The 17,968-nt window shown below is 40.0% G+C and overlaps 1 protein-coding gene across 13 annotated transcripts in view; it reads right to left on the reverse strand.

Moving 5' to 3' along the window:
* The window catches only part of BICD1 (BICD cargo adaptor 1), a 120,121-nt gene that overhangs the window by 55,198 nt on the left and 46,955 nt on the right, over nucleotides 1-17,968 (reverse strand). For all 13 annotated transcript variants that reach the window (XR_013536743.1, XM_072999917.2, XM_020792185.3 and 10 more), the window contains exon 2: nucleotides 9,804-10,016. Coding sequence is in view for 12 of the 13 variants with exons in the window: in XM_072999917.2 (XP_072856018.1) it covers nucleotides 9,804-10,016 (213 nt within the window). In the remaining variant the exon portion in view is untranslated. The remainder of the gene's footprint in view (nucleotides 1-9,803; nucleotides 10,017-17,968) is intronic.

The following is a 17,968-nucleotide window of genomic DNA, read 5'->3' on the forward strand; positions in this document are numbered from 1 at the left end:
TTTTTTGAAGAGACATTGGCAAAATGTATTTAACTCCTACAGATGAGACCAATTTACTAATCACTGTGTCTGTCATCCCAAGTGTCACCCATTAGGTGGAGCTAAAGTTATATGTTGATTGCTCCTATTTTGCAATTGGAGTCACCAGAAGAAATGGCTGGTCTGAAGCTTCTGATGATACAGCAGAACCACAACTAGACATTATGGCACCTGGGGCAAGTTCCATGGAACATACCCTGCGCACACACCTTGCTTTCAGCCCCTGCAGTGCCCATCCACTTTTGATAGGTGCCCTCTCTGCTTAGCATAAGGTCCAAATGAGAAAAAGTCACAGCTGGTGGACAGGCAATATCCTTGTAAAGAAATTCTCTATAATAATCCAAACCAATTTTCTGTTCTGTTCATTTCTCATTTCCCCCATTTAGAAACAGCAAGCCAGTGCCTGTTTATTTCAGAGTTAGTTCCATTAAGTTCAACAGGGCTTATTCTCAAGAGGTAAGCTTGGCTTGAAGGTCCGCACCTATGAACTTATCAGTAAGTCTCAATGATGTATATTGGGCTTATTGCTAGGCAAGAGGATATATCAGGACTCCAGCCTCATCCAGGAATAAATGTCATTTAACTCAGAGGGCTTTCTCTGAAAATACATATAGTTTGTATGTGAATCCAGAGGCATTCTCCTCTCTGACTGACCATATGTAAATGCCAAAAACCCTTATACTGCAATCCTATGTGTCTACTTAGAAGCAAAGCCTATTTTATGGTATTGCAGCGTAGACCCCTCAGATGATTTTTCCCACTGAGATTTGAGTGTAGCGTGCACTGTTAAACCATGTTTTTAAAAAGCCAGTACAGTACGTTCAGTCAAGTAATAATAATAATAATAATAATAATAATAATAATAATAATAATAATAATAATAATAATAATAATTATTATTATTATTATTATTATTATTATTATTATTATTATTATTATTATTATTATTATTAATTGTCATTGTAAGTATATACACAGTATACCCATACAACGAAATTCACAGACACCCAGAGACCAGACACATGCACACACACAAAATTCCCCAAACACTCCCCACCCACTAAAAGTCCCCCACTAAAAATACAAACATCTACACCGCAGGCCAAGTAACACAGTCCAACTAATTATTCACTACTGGTGGTCTTTAAGCTCATTATTAATTGCAATTATAGCTCTGGAATAAAAACTATTTAGAAAACGTGTGGTCCGAGTCTTAATTGTTCTATATCTTCTGCCAGACGGTAACAGTCCAAAAAAGTTATAAGCAGGATGGGAGGAGTCTCTCAGGATGCTGTGTGACTTCCTCAGACAGCGGGATGTGAAGATGTCATCCAGGGTTGGTAGCTAGAGCCCGATGATATTCTGGGCAATTTTAATGGTTCTCTGTAGAGCTTTTTTGTCCGCTACAGAGCTACTCCCAAACCATGCCAGAATGCCATAGGTTAGGACACTCAATGGTCAATAAATACCTGGAGAACTTGTTGAAAAATAGTCATGACAGGGTTTTTTGTGTTTGAGTGTGAAGTGGCTAGATGATGAAAAAAGGCTCTTGGATTCTCCTTTGAATGTTAGTGTAAACAAGAGGGGATCCTGTAGATCATCTTTACTGCTAACATTGCTGTTGTCAGCACTGAGGCTCGCCTTTGCTGTTCAATGCTTGGTATCCTTTTTCTTGCTGGCAATGCAAGCATGATTTGCAAAGCAATGTCCAGCCATTTCCTGGCATTTGTAATCTTTCATAATGCAGGTGTGTTTTTTGGTGTGTGTTTTTTTTATTTCTTTGTTTGCTTGTTTTTAAGACTGAATGGAATCTATTTCCCTCTCTGAAATGTTACTATGTCTCTGGGCTTCCAGTCATTTAGATTTCAGTGCAGTAAGGAATGTAGGAGAGAGATGGAGATTTTAGTGTGAGGAAATTTACTTGATCTATATAACTTCAAAGTTCAACTGTAAATCTAATATACTGTAATTTGTGATAATTCATAGTATCATAGAATAATGAAGTTAGAAGGAGTCTATAAGGCCATTGAGTCCAACCCCCTGCTCAGTGAAGGAATATAAGTCAAAAGATATCTGCCAGGTGGCTGTCCAAACTTCTCTTCAATGCCTCCAGTGTTGAAGCACTCACCACCTCTCAAGGTAATTGGTTCCACTGTCTTACTGTTCTAACAGTTAAGATGATTTTCCTGATATTTAACTGAAATCTGTCTTCCTGTAACTGGAGCCCATTGTTGTGTGTCCACTCTCTGGGATGATCAGGAACAGATCCTGCCTGTCCTCTGTATGATAGCCTTTCAAGTATTTGAAAAATGCTATTATATCTCCCCTCAATCTTCTTTTCTCAAGGCTAAGCATACCCAGTTCTTTCAGTCTTTCCTCATGCTGCTTAATTTCCAGCCCCCAATCATCCTTGTTGCCTTCCTCTCAACTTGTTCCAATTTGTTAGCATCCTTTTTGAAATGTGGGGTCCAGAACTGGACACAGTACTCAAGATTAGACCTAACCAGTGCTGAATAAAATGGAACTAGTATCTCATGGGATTTGAAGACTATGCTTCTGTTAATGCAACCTAAAATAGCATTTGGCATTTTTGTAGCCACGTGGCATTGTTGGCTCATATTCAGCATGTTATCTACGATGATTCCAAGATCTCTCTTGCTCGCAGTATTGTTCAGCCAGGTTTCCCCCATCTTGTAACTGTGTATTTAGTTTCTTTTTCCTAGGTGCAGTACTTTGTACTTATCCCTCAATAAGAATTTCATTCTGTTGTTTTCAGCCCAGTGCTCCAACCTATCCAGATAATTTTTGTTTCTATCTTCTATAGCATAGGCATCCTTCAGTTTCGAGAGACTATGGTAACATGCTCTGAATCGAGGAGTATCCTCTACACAGCATGAAGCCTGGGTAAAGTAATATGGAGGACAGGCTGTTGCCCAAGCAGCAAATCCCCCCTCTCTATGCTACTGAAATGGTCCAATGGAAAGGCAAGAGCCAATACAACTGGTTCCAGCAATGTCGCAGGAGTTGGCAGAACAACACATGCTGCCTTCGGGACTCCAGCTCCGGATTTTGCCTCGAGGTTAACTCCTGAAGCCTTTTCCACCAGTGGATATAGCCACAAGGCAGTGGAGGTTTGAAATCGGAGTTTTCCTTCTCCTAGATGGGCTGCCTTCCATGGCTGACGAGCCCCACCTACCCGGCTATCACAAATGTATCCCATCTCTCTCCCACTCTCCTGACACTGCTATATGTGAATAGAATTCACAAAACTGCCTTGTATTGTATTGCTCCAATACTCTTACTCAAAACAGTCTTCCACACAGGGAAGAAAGATACTCATCCTCATTTGCAGGTGAATTCCAAGCAAATCTTTCCTGAGGAAGGAGTGGAGGCCAGATAATGTTAGTAATGATTTAGGGGCAGAACCTCACTCCCTTATCATCCAGATTGCTGGATTGGTCCTGAAGTCCCCATACACAAAGTAAGTGGCCTAGCAGGTCTGGGGAGTGGGGAAGTGGTGCCATACTGACAAATCTCATCATTGAGGGACCACATTAATTCAGTCCCATCTCTAATATGAACTCCTGGTCCCACTGAGCCAATGAATCTTACTGGTTTCGCCTGGCCACATCAGGCAATAACTTCTCAAAACAATCTGGCATTTGCCAAAATGCCTCTTTTGTCTATAATCTGGAATTCTTTCCCTGGTTCTCTTATCTGATCACATTCCTAGGTTCATGACATTTACAATGGTTGACATATGTAGGGGGGAAAATCATGTAGGAAAAGACTGCATGGGCATCGAAATGATACAGATGCAGGAACACTGATATTGCATGTAGGGGGAGGATTTCTATAACATGCCATATTTTTTCTGCAACCTATGTTTGAGTTTATGGGACGGTTTGAACATGTTTGTGAGTAATCTGCTGAAAAAGGCCAAATTACTCACAAACATGTTTGAACTTGCTTATGGGTTCAAATGTAAGTTACAGAGAATATGTGAAAGGTCATAGATATCCTCCCCCTAAAGGTAAAGGTTAAAGGTTCCCCTTGACAATTTTCAGTCCAGTCGTTTTCGACTCTAGGGGGCGGTGCTCATCCCCATTTCCAAGCCATAGAGCCAGCGTTTTGTCCGAAGACAATCTTCCATGATCACATGGCCAGTGCAACTTAGACACGGAACGCTGTTACCTTCCCACCAAGGTGGTCCCTATTAATCTACTTGCATTTGCATGCTTTTGAACCACTAGGTTGGCGGGAGCTGGGACAAGCGATGGGCATTCACTCCGTCGCGTGGATTCGATCTTACGACTGCTGGTCTTCTGACCCTGCAGCACAGGCTTCTGTGGTTTAGCCCGCAGCGGCTATATCAATATCAGTTTTTACTATGGCTTAAATTTTTTTTAAGTATGTTGTATACTTTCCCCCCCTCCAAGGACATACCTGACTAAGATACTGATATGCCACACTAGCATAAAACGGAGAGAACATAATCATCAATGTCATTTCACATTACTCTCTTGATTTAGAAAAAGACACATAGCCAAGCTATAATTATTATGAAACTACTGCTGTATGTTCATATCTGAAACATTTGTCAGCTAACAAGAACAAACATACTGAATCCTAAAGCTTAACAGTGGATTTGACCATTACAATGAAAGAATGATACCACTGTCTGACCTCTAAATGACTCTGTGTCCTCTTCCTGGATGCTGACTGGCATTGGCTGTTGAGAGTGACTAAAAATAAACAGCTTGCTTGGCACAGGATAATACATTTTAAAAGTAATTAAACTAGAATGCCTACGTTTCTTGCTATTTCCCTTCCTGCCATCTTTTCAGCCTACTTTTTTCCCTTAAGGGGTAGTGAAGTGTGTCACAGAATAAACAATTAGATTGGAGTATAAGAGCCCAGAAAGTCTTTGCAGTTTCATGCTAGTGCCAAAATAATAATGGGTTTCAGGGTTTCAATCAAAGAGTGTATTAAGGTACAAAGCATAGGAAATGGTATCTAAGTGAAGACATACATTATAAGGCATAGCACCTGGTCCAGTTTGTGTTAATCTGGACTTCATTTGCTTTTTGGTACAGTGCAACAAAAGTTGCTGGGAAAATATGCAAGGTTAATAAGCCTATCTTTCTTCTCTGCACGTTTTAGCACAAAATTATCCGAGGATGTACACAAATGTTAAAAAGAAGAATTAAAATAAAACCCAAGATCTATAAAGGAACACATTAAAAATATTAACATTTTTAATTCACAAAATGAAAAGGTGGGGCTTCTAAAAGTGAAAGGGGGGAAATGATTTTAAGTGTTCATTTAAAAATTGAAGAGGAAGGAGTCACATATATATCTTTAGCAAAGGAATTCCATAAGGGAACACCGCTGAAAAAGACATTTGTTTTGTTTAGTCATTTAGTTGCGTCCGACTCTTCGTGACCCCATGGACCAGAGCACACCAGGCCCTCCTATCTTCCACTGCAGTAGTCCATGCCCTGGTAACTTCGCAGTTAAGACTACTACAATGCACTGTATGTGGGGCTACCCTTGCAGATAACATGGATGCTGCACCAAGTGCAGTATGCAGCAGCTAGACTGCTAACAGGAACATCATTCAAAGCCCACACAACATCTGAAGGACGTGCATTTGAAGGCTTTACACTGGCTGCCAGTACACTGCTGGTCTGAGTTCAAGGTATTGGCAGTCGCCTACAAAGCCCTAAATGGCTTAGGAACTGGATATTGGAAGAAGCACCTGTCCATATATAAACTTGCTTCATCACTAAGATCTGCTAGAGAGGCCTTCCAGCTGTTTTGACACCTAACTGGGAGCTTTAATATTTGTTAATATTTGGAATACAGACTGCAGATGTAATACTCATTTACTAAAATTCCATTATGCTATAAACTGAACTGCCACTGGAGATCTAAACACTTATTATAATCCAAGTTTCTTTCATCAATTTAGGCATGGGAAATTGCTGGCAGAGGGCACAGTGGGGAACTGATGAAGTGCTAATTAGTTGTAAAACTTCTGGAAATTTTCTTTCATGATTTACAGATGGAAAACAGTCAATGGTGGTTTCTTAACATTATAAAAAGAACTATGGTGTCTGTCCCTGCAGATGTGGTACAACTCCCCTCATTCCCAAAGGACTGAACTTCTGATTTTTTTTATTTTATTTGCACTGACTCTTTTTGGTTCATTGTTTTGTAGCACGTCATTTATGGCTATGTTAGTGGTTCTCAGTTGCAGCTTATTTGTTATAGTACATATAATTTTAAAAATTCATGAAAAACTAGTATTTACTGTTTGGCTTTCAAGTTAGATGCAAAATGAATGCCATCTAGTGGTAGCTAGTAGCCATTGCTGGACTTTCACAGATCATAAAATAGTGAATTGAATTTATTGGCATTTTACTTCCGTACAACGAAATTAAATGTCATCTCCAATACACATAATAATAAAACACACAGGAACATAGCATCCATACCATGAAAACATAGCACATTACACATAAAACACATCTTTCTCTTTCACATCCACATCCTTCACATTCAATTTCCCATCGCACAACACATTAATATTGCACTATACAGTGGAATTCAATATAGCTGCAGCTCTGGGATAGAAACTGTTTTTCAACCTATTTGTCTTTGTTTTAATTATCCTATACCTCCTACCAGACGGTAACAATTGAAAGAGGGAATGGCCCGGGTGTGATGCATCTTTGAGACTATTTTGAGCTGATATTAAGATTAAAGGATGGGGAAATGGAAGACTTAATTTCATGTAAAACCACAGTAAGCAAAGAAATCCACTGAAGGAAACTGCATATTTTCTCAGGCCTATATACCCTTACCCAATATATTTGGTGGGAGAGAGATAGGATGAATACAACCATGTTGATGGTCCTTGATGTCTTAGTCACGTCTCATGTCATCAACCATGGTATTTTACTTTAAGAAATCTGGATAGGTGTCAGAAGCATAGTAATATGATAACATCTCCAGATTGTTTCCCCTAAGTAGAATTAGGGGACTCTTTTTAAAAATAGGTACCTGGTTATTTGTGCCTGGAATTGCGCAGGTAACAACTGAATCTAGTACTGTATATAAATGTTACAGCACATAAGCAGGACAGGATTTCAGGCAGCTGCATTTTGTAATACTTCAGTTGTGAAGTAGTCCATCTGGATTTAAACAAGGCATGAGTAACTGAAACCGTTTACTTTCTGCAGATACAGCTGCTGGCACGGAATCAGTTAGTCTAAGCAACTGGATTTACTTTATTTTAAAACTGGATGTGGAAGAATAGTTATCTCCTGAATGAGATTTCAAATACAATGGCTTTCTCCTTGCAGACATCAAAGCCTTTTTTGCACCATCATTCTTGATTTTGATTAGTTACAACTGATTATTTCACAAATTATGTGCACTCACTTCCTGCACATATAGAAAAATAAGAATTTTTGTTTCAAACTATACTTAGCACTCTCTACCACTGTACACTAATGGACCAGAGTAATAGCAAAAATCGGCTGTTTATTTTTATTATTGCATTTATCATTCCCAACTCTAAAACTAACAAACAAACTAATGTTATTGTGTTTCATGCTTCTATCTCCTGCCAAAACATGCGATCAACTAAGCAAAGGATGATGGATTTGACAGAACCTCTAGGAATTCTAGGGAATCTCTACAGTTCATCCAACATCCCTGAGAAAGGACAGATTATACTGAAAAGGCTTGATCCAGACCTAGATGAACTTATTGCAACTGTGACTAATTTAACTCCTATTAAATTCTACGTGGAATACAAGTCAAAGGGGGCACGTTAACTGGGTGTTTGCTGTACAAACAAAGAAAAGAATATAAAAATGACTGGCCAAATAATTGGGAACAAGGTTCCTAACCACCATATAGACTATAAACATTTCCTATTACAGTACTTAAATAAAATGAAAATCTTTTCCACATCTGGACATTTGGTCCTAAATCCAGTTTTGAACCCTTGTTTATCCAGGCAACACCCCAGGAGTCAGCAATTCCAGTAACTTAAATCTCCACCCACCCATTCACCTTGCAGTGTAGAAACACTTAGCCATTCAACTATGTAGTTCTGGGATTTCAGGTAAGCAAACAACAGAATCAAATGAGGAGTGGTCTTAAGATACCATCTGCTGTGCTTGAAAACCGCATTTTTTACTCCTAAACATATTTATTTGACAATTAGACCCATTGTTTTAATGAATTCGATTTCCAGGTTTTCTTCAGATGTCCTTGACAATATTTTACATATAAGTCTTATATTTGCTTCTATATATATTATGTTATATTATTATCTGTAAGGAGAAAAGAAAACCTGAAAAAGTTAGAACATTTATTCTAATTATCTTCTGAGCATCCCACATGAACAATGCTTAATCACAGCAGAAAAGGCTGAAAGGACTTTTAAAAAATATTTTGTATAAAAGCAGTTTAAGCTCCAAAAACAGGAAATCCCATGTGTGTCATAATGCAACACAATCTTAATTCCACCTACCAGCTTCCTGACATTTCCAAATATTAGTTCTGTCAGTTAAGCACCATTATACAATGTATCATCCTTTCAAAGCAGCAAGATAGAAAACTTCCATTGAAGCTAATTGACCTCTAAAATAAAATCACACCTTAAAGAGCAATAGGGATTATAGCCAATCAGCTGTGCAGCTGCTGTTAGCAATTTAGGAGACAGGGAGTGAACACAGTTTGGAAATGAGCCTGGGTTATTGTTGTTTATTTTTAAAGAACATTTGTATACAACCCTTTATCCTAACTCTGATAAAAACCTTGAAGCATGGCTATGCTATTATAACAATAAACGTGTTCCCAACAATTCACAGAACATGAAACTATAATACAGTGGTGCCTTGCTTAACGGGCGCCCAATTTAACAACGAAATTGCATAACGCCGAACTTTTTGCGATCGCAAAATTGCGATGTTTTAATGGGTAAAAATCGCTTTGCGATTATTGGCACCCTGTTTCGCTTACTGATTATCGCAAAGTGACGATTGTCTAACAACTGATTGGCGGTTCCAAAATGGCCACCAGGTAAAAAATGGCCGCCCACTGTGTTTTCGCGCAGATTCCTCGCTTACCGGGCAGCAAAAATGGCCGCCATATGGAGGATTTTCGCTTTAAGGTGAGTTTTAAGCCCATAGGAACACATTGAAGGGGTTTCAATGCATTCCTATGGGCTTTTTAAAATCGCATAGCGATGAAAACGCTTTGCAATGACTTTTGCTGCACCGATTAACGTCGCTATGCGAGGCACCACGTAACTAAGCAGCAAATCAGAACAGAGAGAAGAGTTCAGGACTGATATTCCTTGATGTCTCTTCACATCTCTAAAAAGCAGACTGCTTATATACTGCCCCATAGTGCTTCAAGCACTATGGGCAGCTTACAAGTTAATTATGCAGGCTACACATTGCCCTCCCCCCAGCAAGCTGGGTACTCATTTTACCGACCTCGGAAGGCTAGAAGGCTGAGTCAACCTTGAGCCGGCTACCTGGGATAGAATCCCAGGTCATGAGCACAGTTTTGGATGCAGTCCAACAGTTTAACCACTGTGCCACAAGGCTCCTATCTATAGAAGCATTTTAGTGTGCAGGGCTTCAGCTTGGTGTCCCATATCATGGCCCCAATCCAAATATCTCATGCAAAAAATGACAATTCATTCTACAAATCACATGCTTTCTTAACCAAGTTACCTCTTTCAGGTCCTGCACAATTGCTGTCAGTCGCTCATTCTCTGCCTGAACATTAGTAACAACAGCTCTACTTTGTTTCAGCTCATTCTGCATTTCCAAGATCTTCCCTAGGTAATATGCTTCCTTTGATGCTGACTCCTGGAGAAGTGTCTCCTCGCGCGTCTCACCATCTTCAGCTACTTTACGGTGAACTGAGAATGATTGCCCAAATGCCTGCAAAAGTAAAATAAGCACTCATGAAACAGCATTTTAAAGTCATAAATACCCTAATTCGTACCCTGTTTGAAGTAGGTCATTAAAAAGTTTGTCTAATCAAACATGTGGCTTCCAGAACATAGCTGCATTCTCCTTTGCTATTGTTCTAATTAACAGTACTATTGATCAAAATCCTAGTGCATTAACTTAGACCTTCAGAAGGGTAATGTGTAATCCTTGGGAGCCATGGGATGGAAGAATGAAGTTTTTAATTACCACAGATCTCCTCCCTGCCAGTGATATCAGCATCTTTCCACAAGCATAACTTACACAACAGGATTTTAGCCAATATGGAAAGATAAATCCACTTGTGTCCTCTTATTCACATGGTGGCAAACATTTATAGTATTTTACCAGCACCAAAGCCTAAAGAAGAAATGTAAATTCAAAACGTTGTTCACAGTTTTGTAAGTGTGGATTGCTTTAAAGCTTGTCAACTGAGCATTAATGGTCTCACTTCTGACTCAATAATATTTCAACTTAGCTACTTTATTCAAGGATTCCAACTTTAAAAAGAGCCATTGTGAACAATGTGTTAGATGAGATTTTGATTTTAAACAGATGAATTTAAAACATTATAATATGGCAATGTAAGATGCTGATAATTGCATCTCATTCCACAAAATTATGTTCAGATCAATTACAGAGGTCAAAATCCTTTTATGCAATTTACACCAGCATAAGAATACCATATTTTTCGTTCCATAAGACGCACCTAATTTTTAAATATCAAAATTTAAAATAAAATAAAAATAAATAAACAGAGCAAGTCCCACACTGGGACAGCAAAAAAATTACCAAAAAACAAAGCAACATAGAAACATACACCCAGCCCAAATCTACCCTCCAAAACCCACCCAGAACATTTTTTAAAAAAGTAAAAAGCAGCACCTTACCAGTCCAAAGCCTCCTGGAGGTCCTCAGAAGCCAACGATGGTGGCGTGGGCCCCCCCCGCGGGGCCTTCGGAGGCCTCAGAAGCCAGCGATGGTGGCCTGGGGGGACCCCTGCGGGGCCTTTGGAGGCCTCCAGAGGCCTCAGAAGCCAGTGATGGTGGCCTGGGGGGACCCCCGCAGGGCCTTCTGAAGCCTCAGAAGCCAGTGATGGTGGCGGGGGGACCCTCATGGGGCCTTCTGAGGCCTCCGAGGCCTCAGAAGCCAGCGATGGTGGTGGTGGGGCCCCCGCAGGGCCTTATGAGGCCTCCAGAGGCCTCAAAAGCCAGCAATGGTGGCCTGGGGGGACCCCCACAGGGCCTTCTGAGGCCTCCGGAGGCCTCAGAAGCCAGCGATGGTGGCGTGGAGGGGACAGCATTCGCTCCATAAGACGCATACACTTCCCCCCCAATGTTTTTGGGTGAAAAAGTGTGTCTTATGGTGCAGAAAATATAGTACTTGTTGCAGCCCCTTATTGCACACAGGTCAAATGGCTTTCTAATTAGCAGAAGGGGGTAGCCTTCATCAAATCACCATTTTGACAGGTGCCTTGCCCCTTTAAGGTGGGACTTCCAGGTCAAGGGTCGATCCAGGCCCCTTCCGGGGGAAGGTTGGGACTTCTGGGTCAAAAATCGACCCAGGCCCCTTCCTCCAGAAGGGGCAAGTCGAGGGGTGATGTAAGGGCTGTTTGAGGTCACTGTGGACCTATAGGAGGTTTTCCTAGAGGTGGGGATCCCCTGTGACTTGAGCGATGTCTGAGGATTGGCTCCTGAAGGGCAGTGCCAGCCCAGCAGACCTATAGGACAACGGGGAGAGGTTGGAGGGGCTTGGCTAGAAATGGAATGGCCGTAGGGCATGCCTCGACATGTCCTTAGGCGTCCTGGGTCTGAAAGGACACAGAGGTTGCTGGAACACCACAGCAGTTGTTTTAGAGCGTGCCTCTCTTTGCAGAAGATGGAGGACAAGAAAAACCAGCTCCCATATACCCAGGCATCCTCAAAGGCTGAAAATCAAGAGAACCTGGATTCCAAAACCATAGCCAACCCCAGAAAGCGCTACATGAATACAGATTCTGAGAATGAGAATATGCCACCTGCAGTACTACAACATCTGGAAGACCCTGAAAGCTCTGAATGTTGGCATAATATGGAAGTTTCCATACAGAGAAATCCTCTGAAACACTGCTTTGTGGAATGGTTTGCTATATGTGACTATACTGTGTTTGTTAAAAGACTCTTTGATTTTTCAGGAACCATCCCATTTACAAGTATACAGAATGGCCCTGAAAAAAACGAATGCAATGCGATCTGTTGTTATTCAAGTTAAATAAACTTTTCAGGCCCAGGCTAGTGAGAGAGCAGCCCCCCCCCTTATCTTGGGAAAATATTTTTGGTAATCCTTTGAATAGTTCTTTCCTGGGCAGGGGATAAACTCTAGATGTCTGCAGATGCTGTTGGAGTGCTCCTGTTTGCAAGCCTCACAATTTCATAATGACTCATTTCTACAGAAGAATATTTTTCAGAAAGAGATAAAGGTTTGGTGTCTGGAAATACGTGTGACCTCTTTTGCTTCCCATGGAAAACTGTATAAAAAGGGAGACCTTCCCTTGGAATAGCATGCAGTTCCTTTTCTGCCATCAAACTGTTGAGAAAGTGTTTGGATTCTGGGTCATGCCAATACAGATGATGTCACTTCTTCTACAATGATGCAAGTCATACAAGCGCTGTGGGCTAAACCGCAGAAGCCTGTGCTGCAGGGTCAGAAGACCAGCAGTCGTAAGATCTAATCCACGCAACAGAGTGAGCTCCCGTTGCTTTGACTCAGCTCCTCGCCAACCTAGCAGTTCGAAAGCATGTAAATGCGAGTGGATAAATAGGTACCATCTTGGTGGGAAGGTAAAAAACGGCGTTCCCTAGTCACGCTGGCCACGTGAGAACGGAAAACTGTCTTCGGACAGGTGCTGGCTCTACGGCTTGAAAAGCGGGATGAGCACCGCCTCCTAAAGTCGGACATGACTGGACTGAAAATGTCAAGGGGAACCTTCACCTTTACCTTTTCTGCAGTAAGTGAAGGCTTTTATACAAGCCTGTTTTCATAACTCAGACTCTTGAGTCATACTGCCATCATCTAGTCCTCAATCAGAAACCTTTGAAAATATTTTGTTGTTTTTTCTTTTCTTTTCCTTTTGTTTTAGCTCTGGCCACACAGCCAACATGAGCGTTTATGTGATTAGTGCCACCAGAAAATCATGAGATATTTAATATACAATAAAATTGTTTTACTCTATTAAAAATAGAATCATAAAGCCTTGGAATGACAAACAATAAAAGCAGCCTTTTATCCAACGTAAGCTGAATACTAACAGGTCAACCTACATATTAACCTATCAAATCCTAACACTATTAGCCAATCTGCCCATCTCACTGTCACACTATTCTACAGCTTCTCTCACTAGCTAACTCTCTTCAAAATTCACCCATTATATATACTCTACTCCCTCTCCCTTGGACTGAGGAAGACAGCCAGTGAGGGGGAAAGATTCTATGGAGGAATTTTATTCTCCCCTTGCAACTGACATTAACAGTCCTACTTGTCATTTAACCCATTTATCCAATAAAGTAAACTGCAATTTACACATGGTCTAAAAATTACAATAAACTGGAAAACACATCACACAGAACTATTAGAACTCAAATACATTTACTTATTTAATCTAAGCATGGAATAAATGGGGATGCCCCAGTTTTGCCACATTAACTTTCTAAGGACTTGATTAGACTAGATTACTAGAATGTCTCCATTTTAAATGAGCTTGTTTAAATTAACAAAGGTAAGCTAAGAGGGCAGAGGTGAAAAGTACAGTGAAAGTCAAACAGAGACACAAAGTCTGCCCCAGCATAAGCCAGAATGAATGAGATGAGGCAGCATGCCGGTGTACACTGGCTGCAGCTGATGGCCTCACTGGAGTTGTACAACACAACATATGCCAACAGAATTCAGTCAACTGTTTTCATTACTCCAGAGTAAACTGAGAATAGAATTTTCACCTGATTTTTTGTTTCTCCAGTTTAATCTAAAAGAGAAAGGTCAGGATCATCTGTTATAAGATCCTCACAGAGCAAAAAGGAACCCTCTAATGCCTGTTCCTGCTCCAGTCATTGCCTGGGCCTGCAAAGCACTGAAATCTCTACAGCTGGACTAACTCTTACTTGTAAAAGAACACCTGTCTATGACAGTATACAGGCTGCTCCTGTTACTGCCTCCACATTTAAAGTGAAATGACTGAATTACTTTATGTTATGTTCACATACCTAATGGCAAAGTGCAATGATGCGTGCTTGACCCCGTCACCTCTAACTCATTAAAAAAATCAGCAATTATTTTTTTAAACCATTCATTCTATTAAACACAACAACGGTGCATTTTTCAGTCATGGATTTTATTAAAGGGAGGAAAGGCATATGGCATTCTTTCACTATTTTTACTAATTGTGCTATTTTAATTTACAGTTAACACAGTCCTATCAATTGATGCACTTACTTCATCAGAAATTCATAGAAATTTTGCAACAGATACCCCCTTCTTCTAACTGATCTCAAATCTGCCAGCACAAGTCAGTCTGCCAGTACAGGTGTTGTGCAGACTGAGATCAACTAGAAGGAAAGAGGTGAAGAAGCAGCGGAGTCCAAGGGGGGAGGAAGTAATGCCAGATCCAAACTACTCTCCCTCCAGACTCACTATGTTGGCACAAACTCAGTCCAGGGTCAGAGCAGCCCTAATTCATTCCTAACATTCCCTAGGCTAGGAAGCATTTAGATTCAGCAAAGCCTCAGCTGGCCTAATATCAGTGCAACCAGCTCTCAGCCAACTTGGTTAGTTAAGCTTGTATCCTAAGAGAACTGCTGTCAATAATTCCAAAGAACAAGTCAACAAATCATCTTTCTTACGGCTGATTGAATACAAAACATATCTCCAAGTACAGAGATGATTCCTTGGTGACTGCAATGCAGGTGGTTTATCACTAGTTATACTACTGCTACATACTATATCCCTCTGTATTATTGGGCCTGTGGCTGGAGAATAAATTTGTTGTTGTTGTATATTCCTCTGTACCCTGAGTATATTTTACCACACCTGTGTATTATGTCTTTTTGCCAAATTTGAGATGCTAGCTCTTGACTCTTGTCAATACAGATGCAATGTTTTAGTTTGACTTCTGACACAAGCAAGAAACCGCACCTAACCACCTTTGTATATCATACAATACAGCATTTATTTAGCTGAACTTGCAATAAAACATTTACTAAAATTTGTACTAATTTGAGCCAATGTATTCATGCTACAGCATCTGCCCACAAAGTTTTTGCTCTATCCCTGCAAAGCTGATACAACAACATGTTACTGGCAACATGCTGGCACCATGGTCAGCACATTCTGTCATGATTAGAGCACTTGGGATAGCAGATGACTTTAATTAATTGGCAGCTAGCCATAAATGGTTTAATTGTTTCACAGAAGAGGTATGTTCAAGTCACTGGGTAGTGAGTTTCTGTTACACATGCAAAACACATACACACTCATTTTCTTACTTTGAATTTGCCCTGCCCAGTCTGACAATGCAGTTTTTTTGAATTTGAAGACAATCAGCACATCAATGAAGGGAAAGGTAAAAAGTTAATTAAAGAGATGGTAGTGGCACATTAAGGTATATAGAAAGATTAGCCTCCTGTTCATTCTCCTTGCTGGAAAACTTTCCAGTTACATCACACCTCCTGGGATATACCCTACCGTAAGTCTACGCTGAGGCTCCCCAAACAAAGGCATCCAGTATTAAAATACTTTTTAATGGCATAGCAATTAAGTACATCTGTTCTCTCTTTGCATTTCACTAATTAGCAAAATGATAACGGAGCATCGTATTAATGAGCAAAATGATAGCAGAACCAGACATCAAAGTATAAACACATTTCAGAACTGTCTAGCTTGGGTACTCTTATCACCATATGGTCGACCCTGAAATTCTACCCAGAACATCTGTGCTTTTCAAAGTGACCTCTGGTCACACAGATAATACAACAATGAGAAGAAAATGAAGCTAGTTTCTACAATAGTTAGGTGAAAACAACAATGAATAAATAAAACAATTATTCTGAAGCACTATTTTTAATGCATACTGTCTTTCAATATGCAGCAATTGAATGCAACACCACTGAAATGCCACAGTGGCTTTCTTTCAGTAACTGCCAAATTCTCCTCTATAATATTAAAAATTATGCATGCACACTTATCAAAATTTTCCATATTCTGCATCTATGACAATATTTATACAGAAGAGATGGACTCATGCCAACCAGCTAATCTTTCTGTAAGCTTGAAGGAAAACATGCATAGTTTTTTGAACAGATCCTTAGAGTAAGTTCTACAATGATATGTAGAAAACAGCAAGTGGAGATGCTGCAAAAATAGTACAGATGCATTAAGAGTATGATACATTATTATTAGACGGTTTAAGAATGTGACATAATATTATTACAAGACACTTATAAAGTAAAGGAAGGTATTAATGAATTAAACTAAAGGTGTTAATGAATTAAGCTAAATTAGTTTGGCATTCATAAAAAAGCTTATGGAGATTCAGGCCAAGAGGGGTTGCAAGCAACATTTCTAAAAATGTGATTTTAAAGTGAATAAAATTTAAAAAGATACATCGTTCCATTGAAGTAAAAGGCAGCTGTGTGGTCCAAACAAAATAAAATCCAAATGTAAAAACAATCAATACTTTTATAGAATACAAAAAGATTATCACACAATAAACCGAGCTTTCGTGGATTAAACAACACTTCATCAGGACTGTACTAGTGTGAAGAATTAAAAAGTCAAAAAATTTAAAGCGAGACTGACTAGAAAAGACAATAATGCTGGGAAAGGTTGAAGGCAGCAGGAAAGGAGAGAGACCAAATACAAGATGGACAAGGAGATCACAGACTTGAGCTCACAAGAGCTCCTCAGGGCAGTTGAGGGAGATTGATCATTCATAGGGTCACCATGAATCAGTGGCATCCTGACAGCGCATAACAACAAAAACAATTAGCTGCTACAAAGTGCATTGCTTCTACTACTTCCTAGCAGTGGTGAAATAGTCTTCATTTCAGCTCTCCTTAGCTCTCTCTAGCTTACCTCCATTTCCCAAACAATACCCCTGAGACTTTTTACAGTACTGGAAAATGTGTTAGGAATTTATATTCGCGAAGGCTTTCACGGCCAGGATCTAATGGTTGTTGTGGTTTTTTTGGGCTCTTTGGCCGTTTTCTGAAGGTTGTTCTTCCTGACGTTTCGCCAGTCTCTGTGGCCGGCATCTTCAGAGGACAGCAACCTGCACCTTCAGAACACGGCCAAAGAGCCCAAAAAAACCCAGAACAACTGTTAGGAATTTGGTTTACAACCACAAGCCTCAATGGGAGAAAATCCCCTTTGAAATACAGTATGAGGAAAAAGAGGGTAATAGAGTATGTACCCTCCTGGAGGAAACCTCCCTCTGTTTACATTATTTATTCTACAGGCTAGGAAATTGCCTTACTCTGCTTACCCCTTGCATTTCAAAGCTGGCTTTTGAGTATCTTCTGCCCAGATCCTTCGGGCTATAAAACCTTTGACATGTTTATTTGGTCAACTGCCTTCAATGTTTGTTCCTTTCCCACAGATCCCAGCCATTTGTCTCAGCTCAAGTATTTAATCACAATGAATCAAGCAATGAATAATCATGGTTTCTGTTTCTCATACCTAATTTCCATGACACTGGTTTAAAAACAAAGTAAAAACAAATTAAAATACACACACAGTTTTAAAAAATTAGTCCACTCAATTAATCATATACAGTGTAAAGCCCTAAATTACTGGCTGTTTCACTGGGAACCATAAAGGATGCTTTATGATACTCATGTCTGGTATGTAACATGATGGTGAAAGTATGAGTGCAGATT

The sequence above is a fragment of the Pogona vitticeps genome, chromosome 5, assembly GCF_051106095.1.
Source record: "Pogona vitticeps strain Pit_001003342236 chromosome 5, PviZW2.1, whole genome shotgun sequence".
Taxonomy (NCBI): Eukaryota; Metazoa; Chordata; class Lepidosauria; order Squamata; family Agamidae; genus Pogona; species Pogona vitticeps.